General features: G+C 40.4%; 1 protein-coding gene across 1 annotated transcript in view; it reads left to right on the top strand.

Annotated features, from left to right (window-relative positions):
• Positions 1-21991, top strand: part of ank2b (ankyrin 2b, neuronal) — an 86388-nt gene that overhangs the window by 11639 nt on the left and 52758 nt on the right. The window contains exons 2-6 of the mRNA XM_061095885.1: positions 10390-10491; positions 16069-16167; positions 17599-17697; positions 17842-17940; positions 18299-18484. Of these exons, the coding sequence (XP_060951868.1) occupies positions 10390-10491; positions 16069-16167; positions 17599-17697; positions 17842-17940; positions 18299-18484 (585 nt within the window). The remainder of the gene's footprint in view (positions 1-10389; positions 10492-16068; positions 16168-17598; positions 17698-17841; positions 17941-18298; positions 18485-21991) is intronic.

The following is a 21991-nucleotide window of genomic DNA, read 5'->3' as shown; positions in this document are numbered from 1 at the left end:
TTTGCAGTTAAAATGTTACATTCTGTATGTAGAATGATATGTTACCTGTTTTAAACCAAAGTACAGCTCAACGAACCCCATCTGTGTGTGTGTGTGTGTGTGTGTGTGTGTGTGTGTGTGTGTGTGTGTGTGTGTGTGTGTGTGTGTGTGTGTGTGTGTGTGTGTGTGTGTGTGATCCTGCTATGGAACATGAGACTTGCAGCCCCACCACAGTTCAGACGACCTGTTATAGGAGAAGCAGGTCATTTTTCTGCAGCAGAAAACCTAACCCACTATATTAAATCAGTTTGGTGCTGTATCTGTCTAACCTCAGTCATGTATTCTAAGATATATTATACTTTAATTCCTTTAAAATTCCAAGTCCACAGCATTCATAATTATGAGGACCTTTATTAGATGGAAATGAAATGAAATTTGACAGTAATTATATAGTTAGAAACAGTAAATGTTCCAGCAGATGGCTAAATGATAGTGAACATCTTACGCAACCTAAAGATAGAAAACTATTAAACACTGGTAGGATGACAGGTTGATTTAAAGTATTTGTTATTACTTGTCATATGCTGTTCAACAGGGTTCCACACTTGCTCCCATCATTTTCTATAAAGACTAGACTGTTCCTTGACCATATTTTAAGAAAGACATTTTTTAAGTCCAATTAAACCTAAAACAGGCTTACTTAGGGAAAGCAAACCGTTTAAAGTGTTGTTATGGATCTTTTTTATTACTAATCATATTACAATTTTTATCCTGATATACATGCATGACAGTGCACTAATCTTTTGCTCGAATTACTCCAGAAACCAGTGAATACAAGTGAATGATGGATTTATTGGTATGCAACTGATTTGCAGCTTGTATTTTAATTCGCAAGAAGTCATTCAAGAAAGATTTGATCCTTCTCTTCTGGATTTCATTGCCTGTGACTTAACATGGTTTCAGTTCTTTCTAAAAACTGGTGATTTTGTCAGAAATATCTTGTGCTTGCTCACTCAGTTTATATTCATCTCATTCATAGAAAACACCAAAGCTGCTTTGTCATGTGGTTGCTGTGATGCTCTCAATAATGAGAATTCTTTCTCCCTACGCTGCCATGCTCACTGAATGAGAATTGTTTTGGTGATATTTCCGACAGTACGAGCATTGTGTAAGTTTTGACCTAGAGCAGACTGCAATGAGAACGGGGACATTAACCTCCCTGATGTCAACAGGCATTGAAACTCATGTGATTATGCAGAGCAAATATAAACAGATAGACAGACACTGAGATGAACGGCAGAAGTGGCGAACCTGATGGCGGAAGCTGATGTTCCTCAGCATTCCATTAATCCGGGGGGCCAATCAATTGCAGTGAAAAGGTCTCTGTGACTTTAATTTGCATTCAGTCCAGCGGAATCAATACAGCCCTGCTCTGGGCTACAGTCTGACACAGATCTGCATTAGCAAAGAACAATGCCTGCTTCCATTAAACAGTCCATGACATGAGGGGAAGTGATAACAAGACAAAAAGAAAAGTCACCTTGGGAGATGGATTAGCTCGAAAAACTTGGTATGCTGATACTATTATATGCCTGTCACCAGAAGGGGTCACATCAAATCATAGCAACCTGCAGCTTAAGCTAATTTGTAGATTTAAGTAGCCTCTGTTGTGGCAATATCTAAGACGTTAAGATAGTGACAAGTTAAGTTGTAGTGTTCTCGCAGCTCCTTAGCATGTTTTAAGGAAGCATGCACCAAAAATCAGGGCTTGGTCTTTAGTGGTGGGGGGGAGACATTTAGGAAAAGGTCACATGGAGGCAGGTTACACTTGCTGAATACGTAACCTGAAAGGAGTCATTCCAACTGCCCCAGCCTTTAAACAACATCCGAAAACGGATGCAAAGTTATAAAAGTGGGTGTGTGCTAACAGGAGCGTCTCCATGACAACTGGGCCTAATTAAAATGCAGGTAATAACGAATGTGATCTGCCCTGGTGCATCTCTATCTTGAAACAAACAAGGAATACTGAATATATTTGCAACAAAGACAAAAACAAAAACAACTGCAAGACACTCAGATACACAATGATTTGCTTCGGAAATAATTAAAATAAACCTTTCTTCACTGGGTCTTCATGAAGCATAAAGGTTGGCCATTAGCAGAGGCCTCAAAGTGACCTTCTTCACGTCTGCGCAGGGTTTTTATTTCAATCTTTGGTTTCAGTGAATAGTTGAAGTGTCTTTTTAAAGAATCTTTCGGAGCACAGGTTTAATTTGTGACCTTGCATATGAGCTGGAAAAGATTGTTCTCATATCAGTCCATGCTTGTAGTGTCCACGATGGCCCCTCCCCCTTCCTGTTTTGGCATGCCACCCCTATGCCGCCCACCCTCTCTCCTCTCTCCCTGCATGCATTGCTGGGCTGGTGGGTGTAAAAATAGCTGGGATGGGGGGGCGGTGGAGTGGGGGGGGGGAGATGTTAGTCAATGGTCAGGGAGTTGGAATTAGCAACGTGGAAGCTCTAGCGCCGTGCTGCCAGTAGTAACAGGACACAAGTCCAGTCAAGTGGCAAAGAGGGACCTGAGCTGTGCTGAGGGTTTAGGGAAGAGTGAGGTTTGGATGGGACTGAGGGGACCCCCCCCCCCTGCGCATGGTAGCCTGGAAGGTCTTGAGGGGGAGGGTTGGGGAAGTGGATTATCAGACTCATTAAATGCTCACTTAGATTCCTTACGCTCTCTGATGGGATAGACCTGGATACCTTGCATCATGGGCAACACGGCCCTGTGTAAGGTGTGCGGCTCGGACAAGGGCCTGAGGACGACAGGGAGCCAATCCAACCTGGACCAGAACCCTGCCCCAGAATACTACTGTGTGGAGCATTATCCTGAGCAGCCTCCACTGACGGGGGTAAGAACCAGTACTGGCAGGTGCAGAGCAGACTGTGCAATTTCAGGCAACTGGGACGCTCCTGACTGGCTCTACTTGGGGTATTTTAGGAGATTTGTAGAGATGAGACGAGTTTGAGTGACTTTTTTTCAGCTGGAAGCTCGATGCACTCGGAAGACAGTGTCAGGTGTCGCTTTCAAATCTTGAGTTATTTTTTATTTTGGTCACAGCCTCGATGACAGGGTTCTGTGTAGCTGTCACTAACAAGCTGCTCAACTTGAGCGTATTTTGTTCCTTTTCATAGTAACCGCCTTCGCATGGAGGTGATACATTTTCCTGCTCTCAGAGCAAACAGCACTACATTGAACTGAATTGTGTAACTTCTTACTCAGTATTTCTACTTTGCAGTACGTGTTAATCTGACACATTTTCAAGGTGTTTAGGGTTTCTTCTCTTCATCAGAGTGTGTGTATTGGTGTGTAAATATGTGTCAAGGGGTCACGTGGCTCACTCCTCTCTCCCTTTAAAGGCCAGTGCGACATTTTTGTTCCTAAAGTGTCTCTGCACAGCAGCGTGTGGACTCTTGTGTCTAATTTGAAAGCAATGTAATGACTTTAGCAGCATGCTGCTGCTGTACTTCTACTGGGAATACAAATCGAAACATATCCCTCATTTAGTCTGCTCCTGAGTCTTAATGTCTTACTTTTACTACTGTATAAAAATATATCTCAGCTGGCCAACAATATTTAGTGTATGCCTGTCCTGGAGATTGTTTCTTCATAGCCATCAATTGCAATTGAGCCGCAGCACAAATACTGTCTGTTTTGTAGTTCTCATTTAAAGCAGCAGTTATATTAGGGCACAATGAAAAGGTTTTACACTCATAAAAGTGTCAAATCACATCAACAGATTGGAGATGTCAAAGTAAAGGCAACACGTTCTAGACACACACAGACACAAATAACCCTGGAGGGTACATGGACGCCAATATGTCCAGGTTGGGTTGCAGTTTTCTGCCTTACATCTTTCTAACACCTCCTACGTCCAAGCTGTACACCTCCATCAACTTCCTCAGTTTAGTGACGGGGGTGCGTATACTGCTGACTTGGTGCCTCCATGATGATCACTCTTCTTGTTGCTATAAAAGCTGCATAGTTAACAATATCCATGGTGAAGAGGAGCAGCCATTTTTTGCCACATTCTCAGATGTCACCTATCATTCCAGTGCTCCCTGGTCCACTGCAAGTTCAGGAGGTATTATTTCTGCCCTAGTGATCTTATCAGTCAACCCATTTTTTGACATCATTTAATGACATCATAACACTTTAAAGCCTGGAGGATAAGGACTAGATGCAAAAATGTATGATTGTCCTTTTAAAATGGTCAACGGTGAAGGAAATATACAGACTCATGATAATTAGTTATACATGTATAGCTGTAGGACCCAGGGTTAAGTTAAATTTGAAACGAGTAAAGTTCAACTAAAAGTGAACTTGTTTTCATATGTAACTTTATCAACATTAAGAACTGAGAAAGTCGCAGCGTATATTTCATAGGTGTAAGCCGGTGACTTTAGCATGTGGGTCCAGGCGGCTCTCATCGTAAAGGAGGAGGAGGCAGTGACCTGTCCCTCTGTGGTAATCTCCTGTTCCAGCGAAAAACATCTGTTCTCTGAAAGGGGGATTTCAGGAGAAACAGAGACATATCTGTAAAACGACAAACGTAGTGAGAAAAGGGGCTGAGGTGTGCAAAGATTGTTTCCGAGTGTGTGTGATGTGGTCAGACGTATTGATCTCTTTAACGCAGTTATTACCATTATCCTGTCTCCTATACTGACGGATTATTAAATTAATTAACTGCCGTTTATTGATGAGCCTCGCTGAAGAGGGAAACAAATCACGGCCGTGCCAGTAGTTAATTTTGTTTGCCATCACCACTGACACCTTACCATCTCCCTCATTTCTTCACTGGGAATTTAGTTGATTTGACTATTTCGTGTTACTTTTCATGATTATTTTACTCGTGAAAATCTTCCTTCTCTAAGACACATCCCACACGCCTTCCGTTTTTAGACATGGCATATTTTGAAGAGCTCCATGTCCTGACCTGGGACCTTTGACCCCTTCTGTCACTGAGTTGGTCACATGCAGCTTTACAGTACTTCCAATACCCTGCTTAAAAGTGATAAATACAACATATTTAGATTTTACCTCATCTTGATTGAGTTAATACTTCAAATAAAGTAATAAAAGCTTTAATCAGTTTTGAAGTGGATTATTTTTTTTAAGCGTTGTCATATGTCCGAGCAGGATGTTTCTTAAAAATGTGTCCTTTGCAGAATACTGTAAAAAAAAACAACATTTTACTGAGTACGAAAGGAGTTTGTTCCTTACATAATAATCCTTACATAATGTATATGTACTGAACGTTTTACAGCCCACATACAGCATATGGTGCAGCTATAGGGAAAGGTTTATAAAAGCTTGTATGTTTCCCCATCGTACTTTATCTTCTAAATTTAGCTGAATGAAATAATCCTCCACATCTTGCACTGATGGACCCTCTGCTGATAGGTCCTCAAGGAGAGCTCTGATTGGCTTGAAACAGACCATTTCCCTTAGTTGTCCTCCAAGGGCTGGTGCTGCTGTATGCAGGTCAGCTGACATTGATCGTAATGTTAATGAAGGCGACGGAATCACAGGGAGGGTGAGTGCAGTGAATGTATCAAGATTCACTGAACTGTAGTTCCAGATATGTCCGTGTAAGATACAAGCTCTATAAACACAGTTTGAAATGTCTGTAAGTAGAATATTCATATAATTGTGGGGAAGGGTACCACTACCCATAAAGGATAAGCAGTAAATATGGCTTCTATCAGCTAAATGCATCTCATTGCCTTCGTTGACCATTCATAATTATTTCTGTTTACATGGTCAAGAATGAACTTAAACTTTCATATTTTTAAAATGACGCAAAACACTTGTAACTGTGTATCTTACACATGAGTTCCACGCTGATCATATCCCTTACAGGCAATGCTTCATGAGTCCAAACCCATTGTATTTTCTGTGCCTACTTTGCAAGACAGAAGAGCATGTTGTCATGGCTACCTCCAGAGAGGGCAGTGCTTGTCTCTGTGGTAACTGGGAGGGGCGAGGATGCTCTCAGTCTGCATGGGGACCTGTCCCTTACAGAGTGTGTGTGTGTGTGTAAGGGATGATTTTGGGGATGGTTGTGCATTATTGATACCACTCCTCTCACTCCACAGATGAAGACAGTGACGTAGTAAATTAATGTTTGATGTAAATGTGTTGGCGGGGGAGCTTTAGGGTGGTGCTTTGTCACGCCTGGCAGGTTTGATCAAGTCTTGAAGTCTAGACACCAGCAGGAACAGATTGTAATAGAAGGGGCTCATATGATACCATTATATGTGGTTGATGTTTAACAGTCCCTTTTATCAGCCCCATTTTTCGTTTCATTGATTACGACCGCATTCTGAAACATTCCTTTTTAATTGTGAAGTAAAAACGCAATAACCTTCATCCCTGTACGGTTCCTTTATTTACGTTTTATTTTTTTATTTCTTCCTCCATTTCTCGCCAACTCACTCGAACACGACCTTCATGTGAAGTGCACATTCATCAAGGAGAGACAAACAGACTAAGCTGCTTATAAACCAGGAGTTGAAACTATTTCTGTAGGAAGCTCGCCGCCTCAATCTTCCCTTTCTCTCCAATGTTAACTTCTTCTCTGCCCATTCAAAAGCTCCACTTGTCTGAGAGTCCTGTTGGTCCAAGTGTCACTATAGCAACCTGCCAGTTGCTAAAGGATGATTCAGGCAAGGTCTTGCATAATGTGACTTGGCGGCTCGGAGGGCAATGTGAGGATACTGTCAGACAGCTTGATCGTGGTAATGGCTGCTTTGTGCAGTTCTGCTGTAGGACAATGCCAACTCTGTGAGAACATGTACGAGGCGGCATGAGCAAGTCTCTCCAGGACTTCACAGCATTTTTATTTTCTTTTTAATTGAGCGGGAGATGGCTGGTTTCTTTCTCTATTTCAGCCTTGACAAACTACCATGAGGGGTAATTTACAAGTTGCAGGAACAAAGAGGGCAAGCTGGGAGGGAGGACGACAGTCAGGGGCAAATTTAATGAAGTAAATGACAAATAAAATAGCCTGCTGAATACAGCTTTAAAAGCCAAATAAAATACCTACTTTATGATAGACTGCAGAACTCCACTGGCCAAGGTATGTGCACTATATGTTGAATAAAGGTAGATGTGTGAGTACAGTTTAAACATTAATTTAAGTTTATATTGTTATATATTACATATTTGTAGTATATAAGGAATGCCTGCATTCAATAGTATTTCTAAATTGTAAAAAAAAAATGCAAATATGCATGTATGCATAGCTATATAAATATGTCAATATAGGCCATCTATATATAGATGTGGCAACGGACAGTAACATCAGGACAAGGGAGCATAAAAAGATTGAGATGTAGCAAAAGAGCATCTAGAACAGATAAGCATAAGGGGCCGTGACCCATCTGAAACATCTGTGCAGGAAAGTGCAGTCCTAGGAACAGCTAATATACTGCACAGAACCCTCAAACTCCCTGGCCCCTGGTAGACGACACGAGCTTGAGAGGAAAGACACGCCTCCCCATAAGCTTGAACCATGCCACAGAGTGTTATATAAATCTATAATAATAACGTGTTAGTCATATTAGCATTATATAATGATGTAAGAAAAATAATGCGATGAATAACAAAATAATGTTCTTCTAATACCTCAGACTACTACTGCTACTTTTTGAATGTATCTAGCATCAGATTAAATTATTTGGAATCGTTACTATTACTAGTTAAGTTTTGAAAACTATTGGACAATCGTTATCGCTATACCTTTCACACTTTTTAAACTGCAATGTGACAGAAAGATAAAATGAACGGTACTGAATATTATTTCATGGAATATAAAAAATCAAATCACCCATTCAGCTGACGGCTCCTCTGACACGGAAAAGCAAACATGGCTTTTTCTGTAGAGCTTTTCAGTCCAACCACAACTGTGGTTTATCGTTGACTGTTGACAGTTGACGCTGTTGGTGTTCAGTGCCCTTTAGAGTTATGACTCATGCTCTTTCAGTTCAAGTGATCAGACCTTTTAGTGTTATCGCTGCATTTAAATAGCACTCTGATATTTTGAAAAAAATAGTATTTTGTTTCCTGTGTAACCCACCGGTCAGAAAGACAGACTGGTATCTACAGTGGCCCTGACAGCTCAACGCACTGCAACTTGAGAAAACACATGGTAGTAGACAAAACACAAGTAAGAAAACATCTTCATCAATTTGACAACACAACACAACACATTACACACAAGACTACACTTTACAGAAACGCGCTGCAAATACAGAAAACGACAACGGAAGTGTTTCTAGGGGACACCTAAAAGTGACGGAAACGTCCGGTTGTTGTTGCTGTCGCAGTGTGGAGTTGTTAAATGGTTTATTTTAACATAGTGATGCCAGGATTAAGATATAACTGCAGATGTCTAATGTTAACTGAGCATTAACATTGTGCTTACTTGCCTATTCAAAAATACGAAATACAAAGAAATACACTCAATTAAACAACCGGACCTGTCCATCACTTTCAGTTGTCCCCTGGAAACACTTCTGTTGTTTTTTTCTTTTATTGCAGCACGTTTATGTAATGTGTTGTGTTGTGTTGTGTTTTGAAATTGATGAAGAAGTTTTCTTACTTTGCTTGTGTTTTGTCTACTTGCATGCGGGCCACCGTAGATATCAGAGTTGTTCTTCTGCCAGCAGGCACTAGGCATGTGCGTTGAGCTACACTTAGCACATAAATAAAAGTAGCCTAGCTTCATTGAAACTAAACTGCCATGCTGATCAGGTACTTTCTTACTCTAAACCTACACACTCTTGGTCTGAAATAATCCAAAAGCAGCATGGGCCTTTGAGGTGATTGTGTCAGTGCTGCAGACTCCTGTAGCTGAGTGTGACTGGGAGTGATGCAGTGCAGTTCTCTGCAGCAATCAGTGAGCAGCCTTGACTGCGGCCACAGACATCGGACCAGTTTTATTCTTATGTTTCTGAAAAGACATCAGTGCCGCAGTGTTAGTGCTTAGTAGTTTTGTACATCATCGTTGCTGCATCTTCTTCTCTGATCTCTGACGAAATGGGTGCAGGTTTACAGAGGATTAACATAAAGGCAGACCAAAGTTAAAATGTAATTTCTGAAACAAACCATGACCTTGAGAGCCAATGAGAGACCGTTCCTCAGCTGAATAACTGACTTTGCTGAAGTTTCCATGAGCAAGACAGTGAGTCCCCATCAGGTCCAGTGTGGTGCTGCAGTATTTCTGTGTCTGACCTCTGACCTCTCCATAGCGCAGTCTGACTGAAGTTAAAATAAGCATCACACAGTGTTTTTCCACAGCAAGAGCACAGAGCTGGGAGCTTTGAACAAGCTGTGTGTGAGCCAGGATTTAGCTTTAGTGAAGGCACCAAGAGGAAAATGCTGAATCATTCTACCTCCTTGCAGTCCTGGTCTGGTTCCAACTCCAGCTCACTCAGCATGCAAACACAGACAAGGGACAAGTCCTTCCCCACTGAGGGACAAACACATTATTGTGCACTTAGAAAAAGCTATATTTAATCATCAATTCACAATTTCTGCTGATAATATTCTAATATTCCAAAACAGTCGTCTCTATAGTTAAGTTATAACATTTGGTTGCATAACTGTACATACTGCACTGTAGATATTTTCTTTATATTTTGTTGTATCACCATAAAATTACAATAAAGGCTTTATATTCTATCCTAAAAGTGAATATTCTAAATACGAACTGAAGCATGAGTACAAAGATGTTTTATGACACGCAATTTGGGATCTTTTGAATTTGAGATTGAACAGTGAACAGTGTAGAATTCAGTACTTGTGCCTTTGGGAGAAACTATTATGCAGAATTTGGTACGATTGGGTGTCATTTGCAATGCTGTGTTGTTTGTGATTGAACATACATGAAGCATATGAAACTAAAAAGGACCGGAAATGCATCCTTGTGGGACACAGTCACCATTTGCTTGAGGTTAAATCACCAGAAGAAACTGTGAACTTCTGCATTGACAATACCAGGAGCCAAAATAACTACTTATATGACAAGCTTGAGGATTGACTTGTGTCTTTCAGAGAGATTAACTCACTTTATAAGAGCAGATCATTTTCACTGTTCACAAAACACCCCTCTCTTGTTGAGGTTTTGCTATTGTTTTAAATAAGATTTTGCCTTCTTGGGTTTGATTTGATGTTATGTTAATGGTTTCCACTACCAAGTCAAGAAAATATCTGTGGGGAGGATAAACTGACTTATTTAGGCACAGTGCGGTTAACCATTCCTTGTCTATAAATGACAACCAATGAGAAAATGTAAATGTGTTTTGTGTATTAAAAAGATGAAAATATAATTGATCTCTTTCTCTCTTCCAGTCGGACAGTAACACCAGTTTCCTGCGAGCAGCAAGAGCAGGGAACATCGACAAAGTTTTGGAATACCTGAAAGGAGGAGTGGACATCAGTACGTCCAATCAGGTAGGAGACCACAGTACAACACAACTTACACTCACATATCACAAAGTAAGGATTGTACAATATGAAGAAAAAACACTAGCAACTTTAAGGAAATTGTACTTGCATGCTGTAAGGCATCCTTACATCAGCACACTATTCTATGAAAATTGACTTCAATAGAAATCCTACAACATTTATCCTTCTCTCTCACTTGAATAGAATCAGAATCCAAGTTTCTTGCTAGTCAAAGTTCAAATGTGATGATTTTTTCAGTTTTGGGAAAAGGGGCGAGTACAGAGAAAGCTTAAGGTGCACACATTAACTTCTTCAATTACATTTCTACCACTGCTTGTTGTGACTTCCTTAAAAGTGGACATACTGACTTTTTGGCCAAGACTGGCCAGAAGAATCAGCTAGAAAAACAACATTTGACACATTACCTATCATTATGTTCGCAAACTGCTTCCTATAGGAGCCAAAGTGTCCTTGGGCTGGGTACTGAACCCCAATTTGCCGCTTCTCATAGAGAATAGTGCTTCATATATAAAACGTTATGTACATAACTGAAAAACATGAATGCTTTATTAGAAAAAAGATAATTTCACTATATTCCCTAACACATCACAGCACGTATTATTGCTAATGTGCGTATGTTGCCCCTTTCGAATCTACACGGAAACACATATTATTATAATTGTTTTATTAAAAAACTGGCTCTATTCCTGTAGGGGATTGTTGGATCCATGGGAGTTTCTTTATTTAGTTCTAGTCATTATCTTGTCTCCTCTAAGCCCATTAACATTCAAGCGATTGAAAGCTGATAGGATGTTAGCAGTCCTGTGCTGGCAACAGTCACAGTGAATAGCCCTGTAAACAAATGTCACATGGGGTGGAAATCTGACATTTGCTCGTGGCTCTGTGTTGCGTGGAGACGTAGTTGTTGTCACTTGATGTGCCCTGATTGCTTGTGCCCTTGAAGATATTTTGGGCACCAGTGTTTTTGTATTTTTCTCAAGCTACGTCTCCGTCCCACTGACAAGAACATTTTAGTAAAAGTTTTGAAAGTCTAAACTATGGGGTGTTACTTGGTGTAAGCGAAAAAACGCAATAACAATCGCCAAAAATCTTCTTTAAGAATTTACTCAAATGCACTTCCTGTTTGGCTGATAAGAAATCAAAAACTATACAGCCTGGGTCTATCTCTCTCCATCTCTGAGTCAACACATATCCCCAAGATGATCTCTACAGGACTTTTCAAACGTCATTGATGAAGTCAGCTTGTGCAATATGAGAATGTGAATGACAGCGTACAGAGTGGACATCAGTGGAGAAGAAGATTTTACTCCACATTCATGTACAGTCTGACCTCATTGAGTCCTGAGGTATGAACAGGTCCCTTTGGATGCTTTTAATTTGTTGAGATCACTAAAGGCAGAATATTTTAACCCCACGTTAGAACATCAGCAATGACACATCCATAGCATGTGATATTCCTCAGTAACAAAACTTTCATATAATGTTATTGAACAAAGGTAATCAGTGATACAATCATCAAGGGAGTATTTAAAGCAACTCTTCCCACTTCCTTCTGATAAATCTCTATGGAAAAATATGCACGTAGAAAAATGGCATTTGCATAAATCACATGATTTTAAAATGAAACTGTGGCATGAACAGGATTTCCTTGTGGACTTCAGTGATCAGTGATGATAGCCAATGTTGTTGTGGGCACATTAAAAGTTGGGCAGGCCATCCATCAAGATGAGAAATGTAGTTTTTATTATTACTAAAAAGCCGCTTCTGAACAGAGCAATATCAGACTGGTGGTTACAGAGTGACTGATGTTTGACCATGAGAACACCTTGAGATTCTCGTCTTACCTAAACACATATATGAGCAAACATATATGACAAAAAAGATCATGCAACATCAGTCAAAACTTGCAGGATGCCTAGCATGCAGGTTGACCCCAAAGGGACCTAAATGACTCCATTACAGTGATGAAGTACTTGTCTGACTAGTAAATGCTTTTTGACACCCAGGGAACACTCCTGTTTCACTGCTGTAATATATCCAGCAAGCGATAAGCTTTTGTATTTTGGACTCACACCATACCATTTAACTTTGTGCAGAGATAAAACACCCTCCAGGGTGAAATCTAACTTAAAGCTCTTCTAATTTAGTTTTCCAATGCCCATGAGGTATATGTAACTCAACTCTGTAGATCCCCCCCAGTCCCATTATGTGTTTTAACATATATTTTGGATTTTTTTGGTTTACTGGACCATAAATTCAATGTTTTACAACATTGTTTCCAGCAGTGCAGCGCTGTTCATTTAAAAAAATGAATCTCTGATAAACATACTGACATTATGACTTTTAGACTTAAGCTTAAGGACAAAAATGTCTCTCAACGTAGATGCTAACCCTGCTGAAAACCAACATATATCATTATTGTTTCCATGCTGATCTTAGCTGGGTAGGACTGGTTTGGTGCTGGTTTAGCTGTTGGACCACCATAACTGTGCTGGTCTACCTGCAAATGTAGCTGGTCCAACGGTATTGTCTTGATTTTTAAGATGTTTCACCATTATCCCATCCCATGTGACCTGCACCAAAACACAGCGTATTTTTGTATTGCTAGTAACAATCATTTATATTATGCTGGTCAAGCAGTTAACCAGCCCGCTAGTCTATGCAGGGACTGTTTCTAATTTTTTGGGATGTTTAACTAGAAAGTTTTTCCCTAATACATTAACTTTAGCAACATTTTGTTGGCTGATTAATGTTGTGAAGCAGACTTTATTTGGCCTCAAGCAAGAGAATACAAAAAATAAAATAATAAATTTTCTCTTTAAATGTGTGTTTGTAGCGACTGTTTGCTTGTTAACGGTCCAAAGCGTTAGCTAACAATATGACATAATCCTATATTACTGGAGTTTCTGGGAATCAAGGAAAGTAGCCGTTTAAAGTAGTCACCCTTATATAAACAACATTTTCAACTAAAACTTAATTTTCAGATCTTGTGAAAGAGATTCTGAACTTTGTAATGTGTATGAATGTATTATTGTGCCAATGAGCAGGTAGTTGCTCACTATAACCTCGTCACTCCCTGACACGACTCCGCCGCTGTTTAAGTCAATTTTCACCGCATCACATTGGCAATTTCGTGAAAATTACTGGTGGGTTGGATGTAACAGATAATTTGGAAACGTCTCCTGAGTGATTGAGCTCACATGAGGGCTGACAGAATGAGGTAACAGATATATTGGATGGAGGAGTGGGTGGACAGGGGTAGGGTGCATGATAAAGGGGCTTGTGGGGAATGGAGGTCGCAGCAGAGGGGTTGTACAAAGATAAATAGGACCCTTAGGGTTATGTGTGTTCAGAAGTGTCTTAATATGTTAAACACTACAGATGGGTGGCAAATGAAAGGGAAAAAACTGAAAAATTAGGTTGACAGTGTCCCCATCCATGAGGCAGATGGTGGTCACTTAATGGTTTGATGTGTATAAGTAATGTGGATCATATGTCTTGGCCTTTGCGTTCACCATACCTCAAACCAAATGATCACCAATGTGAAATTGTGGACGTGTTTAACAGCGCCCTCCTCCACCATCATCCAAACACAGAACGAGAGAATGTGTTTTGGAAGAATGTTGTTACATCCCTTCAGTCGAGTTCAAATTGTAAAATAAGAGTGCCAATACACATTAAAGTTGTTCTGGCAGCCTGTGGTGGTGGTGGTGGTATTTTAGTATTTTTGTGTTTCCTCTCATTTGTTACCCATCTGCCGGTTTCTCCATACAGAGAATCCATTAGTTTGAAAATTACTATAGGGTGGTCAAAAATATATAAACATATTTTTTTAGTAATTATAGCTACAGTGCTATATGTAAGCTCATTTTAATGTATTTGTAGAGATACTTGGCTGCAAATACATATTGAAAAATAACTATTTTGTAAATGTCATTCATTCACAACTTATTCATAACACATTATGATACATCTAGGATAGAACTTCTTCGTACAAAATAGACTGTAAATCCATGCTTTTCCCCTTTTCCAATTCCCCACTGAAAATAGAACACAGGGCAGGTTCAGTAAGCACAATGCGCTCATTTCTTTCTTCTTCTGTTCTTTGAACTAATATTGAAGTCCAGTAGTTGTACCAGCCCAGTATAGCTAAGTTGTACATGAGGCCAGCTGAAAGCAAGAAGTTGGGGAGCATGTCAACTGATCCAAAAACAGCAGGACTTAGCTGGAACATATATTCTGCTCTGCTGCTGAACAGATGCCTCCTGCCAGCTGTGGAATACTTCAAGGCTGTGAAAACTCAAATGCAGTCTGATGATATTCAGTATCTCTGGGATCCCACAGGATGCCTCTGTAGGGACCGTGGGAGTCCTGTGGGATCACGGCCCCAGGGTGCTGTGTGATGAGTGTTATTCTGTCAGTCCAGGAGGAAATTACATATCAGTTCAGCAGCTCTGTTTAAACTGCTGCCTAATGCTTTTGACTACTGAAAGGTTATTTGGTCACTTGGCATTAGCACTTTGCAGCTGCATCCAACTCCTCATAAAGGCAGGGGGCTGAAAGGGACTTTGTTTGGCTTTCAGAAGTCAGTAAGATCACGCGATAAATGTTGGATTTTCAGCTTCTTCTTCTTCTTTCTTTGCTCTCAAGTGGCAAAGAAAAAAACTATGCATTAACAATATTGCTACTGTCGACATTGTTTGTTAAAGTGAACTTTATCAAACCCTTCCCATAAACAGGCAACTGGAATTGCTTGTGATGCATAATCTTCATACACACGTGCATTGTTAACTGTTTGTCATCAAGACTAGAAAAGCACTATATAAAGACCATTTACAGTTTCAGTGTTGCATTCGTTCAGTTTTCTAGCTTCTTGTCTCTCAGCAGGGCAACCCCCACCCTCCCTACTCCCTGCCAACCAATCAGTACATGACACTGATGAGCCTAATGCAGATATTAATAAGTGTTTTAAAGCCTCTTACTTCAAACATCTCTGTACCACTATGAAACCATTTTCATATCAGGTAGTTTTTCATTTGTTGATAGTATCTGTATTAACCCAAAAACCCAACTAATATTTGTCACAATATTTGTCTGGTTCTTGTGGCATTTCAGATCATATCCTTCATATTTATTTATTGGTTCTGCCCTAAATAAATGAAACAGTGATGTTTAAGCTCAGAGCACTGCACCTTTGGGGGGAAACAGGTGGATGTTTGTTTGACCTGACAACACACACACGCGCACACACACAACTATTTATAACTTCAAACCCAGGACCGGCTCTGCTCCATAACAACATAACATGGCACAACATCTCACCCAACTTTGATATCCAGCTTTGATATTTCAATCCGTCCCTTCACTAAGAGAGAAGGACAGCAGCTCACATGGTCAAAAGATGGAGAAGATTGACATAAACAGAAATAAAGGCAGGCTCAGATAGTTATGGACCTAGAGAGGGAGGTAAACCTTTGTCATTCCACCCGGATTTTCCTTTGTTCTTTGTCGTTCAGGACCTTTCTTTTTAAGATTAACCTTTTGTCACTCCTCTTTTTCCAGAATGGTCTTAATGCACTGCATCTGGCAGCCAAGGAGGGCCATGTGGATCTGGTCCAGGAACTGCTGGACAGAGGTGCAGCGGTCGATTCAGCCACTAAGGTAAGATACAGTATTTCAGCTTCCCACTGAGGAAACTTTAGCACCTGTAAAGAAATTGCTTCATATGTGTGTAAGTGTAAATCAACCTTTTTAGTTTTTTTGCTACAAGCTGACGAGTTATAGCTGGAAGCATAGCTGATGAAAAATAAATCTATTTAGATGATTGATAAAGAAAAAGGCCGGACTTGTGATTGATCTGCACATTAATGAGGAAAGGATAACAACAATAATAAGTTCTAGGTCACTAAAAGTCATGTCAGGTGACACAAAGTGTTGATGATCCCAACGTCTGCTTACAAGAGAAGCTACTGTGTATCTGTGTTATTGAGGATAGTGAATGGTCACAGCCAATGACTGTATGTACACATGGAAAATGCATCTAGATGCTGTGCCACTGTACAAAAACTTATATCCCTCACATTATCTTTTTTTTTGTGTTATTAAAATTTTCAAAAAAATCTATGTTGTTATTTCTGTAAGATACGGATAAATAAATGTTTCCTTTGTATGAAATAAAATTATCTTTCTGTTTTGGTCAAGAGACTATATTATAACAGTCAGCGCACAGCCTACAACACCTACAACACCGCCTACTGTACATTTTGTGCATATAGAAAAAAAAGTTGATCTTCTCCGTGGTTCTCCTTTCCTAGCTCCTTGCTGCTTCTCGTAATGTAACTTATTGGGGTCAAGGAATAGTGATTAGGAAAGGAAATCATTTGGACTTTCTGAGCTCCTACTCAATGTGGGTGTTCTGTGCTTTGTATAATAATTGCAGATATTGAGAATATAATGATGATGATTTTGTCATCAAACATATTTGGAAATAATTTCATAGGCTGAAGGCAGCATGACCTTTTTGTGCAGATCAGGTCCAACTTTAGAACTGACATCAATCATTGAGAAAAACAAGCTTCTAGATGATTTAGATCGAAGGGATTTAGAAAGTGGAGCCGTGAAGGAAAGTGATATGTAGAGTGGAGTTGTAAACATAGAGGATTGGTGCTTAAAAAATGCCAATCATTGCGACACCTGCAATTAGAGAAGGTCGAATCATTACTAGAAGGGGTTCCAGTGCTTTGAATGTTGGTGTTGCTCCAAAATGCAACATGTACCACGCTGCAGTTAGGCAAGTGCAGAGTTGTGGGGTTTTCAGTAGGGCTTTGAATATTTTCAGGAGACACTCAGGGAATTTAATTTAAAAATATGACATTACATTAGTTATTAAAAAGATATGTGTGTGTGACTTGGTTAGAGTCATAAACTAACAAATGCCTTTGGACAGAGATATATTTTCAGCCCTTTCTTTTTACCTTTAATAAGGTTATATTTACAGTAATAATGATATTTTAATAAGGTTATACTGAAGAACTGTGGATATGACATGCAGTGCCTGTAGTAACTGTTCCTTCTTGTTTTCTGTTTATCCAGAAAGGAAACACAGCACTTCACATAGCCTCTCTCGCTGGTCAGGTTGAAGTAGTGAAGATCCTGATCAAACGAGGAGCGGACATCAACTCTCAATCTCAGGTGAGCCTCTGCAGTCATGGTATTATTGGTATCATGTTAAAGAGCCATGGCTTTATTTTGGGCCGTGTTTTGTTGATTATGTGTGAGATTTATTTTAACTTCTAGTATATTTGTTAACCTGACGTACTTGTCTGTGTGCTGTAGAATGGATTCACTCCCTTGTACATGGCCGCTCAGGAGAATCACATGGATGTGGTGCGATACCTTCTGGAAAATGGAGGAAACCAGAGCACTGCTACAGAGGTGAGTGTACTGTGTATTTTTTTTTGATAATCTCATCCTGCTACAGTAAACTGCATCACTGCCAAATAATTAGGCACTAAGCACAGCGTGGTGTAAATAGGCTGATGTTATTTTAATAATATTGAGAATCATAGTCAATGAAAAGTAATGAGATAACCGAAGCTAAAAAGCATTGTTTTGACCATAGGCTAAAAAGAAACTCTATTCTGGCAAACATGCAGTTCCATTCACCTTGGCTCATTAGTGAGCAAAATAAAAGCGTACGTTTACTAAAGATTCCCAAAATAAGTAGTTGTTAAAAAATGGGATCTTGGTAATCCCCTTTTTGTCCTTTTCTTCCCTGTCCTCCCTCATCCAGGACGGCTTCACCCCTCTGGCCATCGCCCTCCAGCAGGGCCACAACCAGGTGGTTTCTGTCTTACTGGAGAACGATACTAAAGGCAAGGTCCGCCTGCCTGCCTTGCATATTGCCGCTCGCAAGGATGATACCAAGTCGGCGGCCCTGCTCCTCCAGAACGACCACAACGCTGATGTCCAGTCCAAGGTATGTCTGAATCACTGCTTGACTCAAAAGAGCTCGTATGTGTGGGAGTCCAGCTAACGTGATTTTACATGTTTTTGCCGGTGTGTCCATACTGAAGGAGTGTCCCACTGGTGAAATTTGAGGTACAGAATTGAGAAGTCTGGAAAACCAGTCAGGCTTCCTTGGTTTTAATGGCTATGGCTTGAAAGCAATGGGGTTCACCCAATTGTCCTATATGAGACTTTGACTGGAAACACCTTGTTTACATCTGCTGTTAAAATCTGATTTGTATCTGGATACATTATCCTCTTGATCTGCAATCTGTTGATGTTTTTTCCCATTGAAAACGATCTTTAACAGTAGCAGGGTCTCATTTTATTTCACCATGCAAAGTAGGTGAGTTGGTGGACAATAGACAAAAGTTGTAATAACCACATTACTGCTAGTAATATAAGTTTGTACCGATCATGATGATCTGCCAGCCCAAAAGGATGATGATCCTTCCTGCCCATGGTCTTGATGTTTATGTTCACAACAAAAATGTCTACCCATAGCAGAAAGATAGTCCTCATAACATTGGGGACATTTCTTTGTATCTTTCTATCTGAATTGTTAAGGTCACTATTGCTGGTACCATGATTCTAACGTCATAGATAATATGCGTACACACAGAGATACACCTTTTGCCCACAATTCCAGTCACCCATTTGATACTTAACAACTGACTGGTAATCTCCTGGGTCATAGTGTGTCATCAGGATCTAGATAGAACAGAAATAACAGCTCGCAGAATAAGACAGCATTCAGAGGAATGTAACTAATCTATGTGCTGGATGCCACCCATCATTTCGTGTCATTTTTTGACATGTCAGATCCAGATTAGCACAGCTTCGCTCAATGTTGCTTTTTCCCCATTTTATATCTTTATTTTTACCCTAAAGGAGTTTAAGATGGAAGCATGGTAGCACTGCAAATCAAAGGATCAAGATGTATGGGTTTCCTGGAAAGCAGCTTCTTGTGGCCTAGTAGCAAATAAAGACAGGGTCAGAGAAAGAAGTAGTGGGATGATGTTAGAGAGCTACAAAACGTCTTAGAGGAAGAGGTAATTTAGTATGTGTTTGAATAAATCTTTAAGGCTGAATGGGAATATTCAACCTGAGCTAACTGAGCTAAATGTAGATCTGTGACTAGGCCTGTCACGATAACACATTTTTCTGTGCGATTAATTGCCCCAGAAATTATTGCGATAAGCGATAATATTGCCGTTTTGACACCATTTTTAACTTATATAATGATAATGGCATAATAATGCAAGTACACCCTTTCGAAGATCAATAAACTTTTATTTTTAAAGAACACTGGAACTGGACATCTGGAAGACATTTAAGAAAGACTTTTTTTATTGCCAAATATATGAACTGTTTAAAGTAGATTATAAATATAAATAAATACAAAAACTTTTTAACTTAAAACTATGAATAATATATGAACTGTTAACAAAAGTTTACACTATACTTAAATAAATAAAAATAAATACAAAACAGACACACTCTGACTCGTGACTCTGACTTTGGTGCCTGAGCCAATTGAGACCCCGTGTCTCCGCGGAGACCCCTGTGTCAGACCGCTCGGAGACCCCCGTGTCTCCGCGGCTGGGGCTGTCCTCCCGCCCCGAGCCTTTCCAAGCCGCGCGGCGCACCACGGAGGAAATGCACCCGGCGGGGGCCAGCCAGCGCTTGGGAGAGGGCTCGCGAGGAGATCCTCCCACACCTGCACGGGAGCCCTGACGCACGCGGGGCGTGGGCAGCGCGGAGACAAGAGTCTGTCCACCGGCAGCCGCGGCCGACTGCCGGATGGGATCTGCATCGATCTCATTTTTAGCCTTATGCGAGCGGAGTTGACGGAAATCCGTCATAGCGACGGAAAACTTTAATCCCTGAATTTATTGCAGCCGGCAAAAAATTATCGCTCATTTTAATTTATCGCGCAATTAATTGATTTATTGCATATCGCGACAGGCCTATCTGTGACAATCACTGATGGAATCTGTTGCATTAACTCATGCAGCTCACCTAACTGTTTATAGAAGGTATTGGCAGCTCAGTTGTGACACAGCACTTGACTTAATGATGGAAAGTTAACAGACAGAGCATCAAAGCTTAAATCATGGCAACAACTGTTTTAGTTGGGTCTGGGAGAGATGGAGAAAAACCAGAGGCATCAGCCATTAGAGGATGGGAAGTTGCCTCTTGTCTTCATCCTTCGAAAAGCTATTGTGATTGCGCTATAATGGATATCATGATAGAAAGTTGTTTTCTTATCCAGATCAAGTTTTTTCTTGTCCGGATAAAATATCCAGATACAAAGCAAACCAATTACAGCAGGTGTAAGTACGGTTGCAGAAAAGATATGTCTATGATGTAGTGTTTGACAGAAGACACTTACTTGTTGTGGTTTCTGTTTCCCATGAAGTTGCCTTTGTGTATCCATAAGTCTGTCTGTGCATCTCTGTGTGTCTTTCTTCCTGTACTTCTCTCTCTCATCCGGTGTGCGTGTGCCTGCCACGTCACTCCTGGTCCTGCCACTAACTGGGTTTCTCCCTCTCTTGTCCTTTCTTTCTCAAAAATGCAACTACCACTCACACACTTCTCCCCCATCACCCCTTCCCACATTGCTGCACCGGTGTCTAAGTGTAGCACTGTCCACTGCATGGAGTGTGCCACTGTCTGCAGGTTGTATGGTGGCGATATCTAAGGCTGCATGTCAACCAGTGGGCCGGGGGTTGTTTCTAATATTGTTTGATGGTTGTTGGGAGGGCAAGGGTTCTAGGTGACGATCCGGTATTGGTTAGAACAAACAGTTAACGAACAATATTGAAGCGAAATATTTCCGTTGTGACTGTTTGTCTTATACCGGATAGTGGATTAAAGTGACGTGGCTGGAGTGAAGGTGCTAAAATGAAAAAACTATTTACTGCATTACGCAGTCCTGAATGTTGAGGATACAGTAGCTGCAATTATGTTGTTGTTTAACAAAACACAGGGTATCTGCATTGAATGTAGAATAATGCCACATTTGTTCAGCTGTTGAGATGCAGCCCTCCTCTTTATGAGTCATGAGGAAGGCCCCACGGGAGAGTGGCCCAAAATGGCAGCATGTTCAGTCACACTCACACACATATATACAGATAAAAACACAAAGTGTTCTCACACACGGGCACCGTTCTTATCAAATACTTTGAGACAAAGGTCCAGTGACATCTAAAGTGGTCCGCTCACACATCAGTTCACCAAACCAAGGTTCTTATAAAAGGCTGCAGCTGTCAGTGGGATACCTTGTGGTCAATTGAGACACTGTTAAACAAACTTAATTGTGATTAATATATTACAGCCAGGTTCCTATTTTTCTTGTTTGTATTAGACAACATAACACATACAACAAATTATAAATCTCATACACATAGAGAAGTTGTAAACAAACCCCCTAGTTTATATTTGAAAGATAAAATGTGGTTAACAATTCAGTTAT

The sequence above is a fragment of the Limanda limanda genome, chromosome 22 (genome assembly GCF_963576545.1).
Source record: "Limanda limanda chromosome 22, fLimLim1.1, whole genome shotgun sequence".
Lineage (NCBI taxonomy): Eukaryota > Metazoa > Chordata > Actinopteri > Pleuronectiformes > Pleuronectidae > Limanda > Limanda limanda.
Note: the sequence above shows the minus strand (reverse complement) of the source record. Positions and strands in the feature narration are given on the sequence as shown.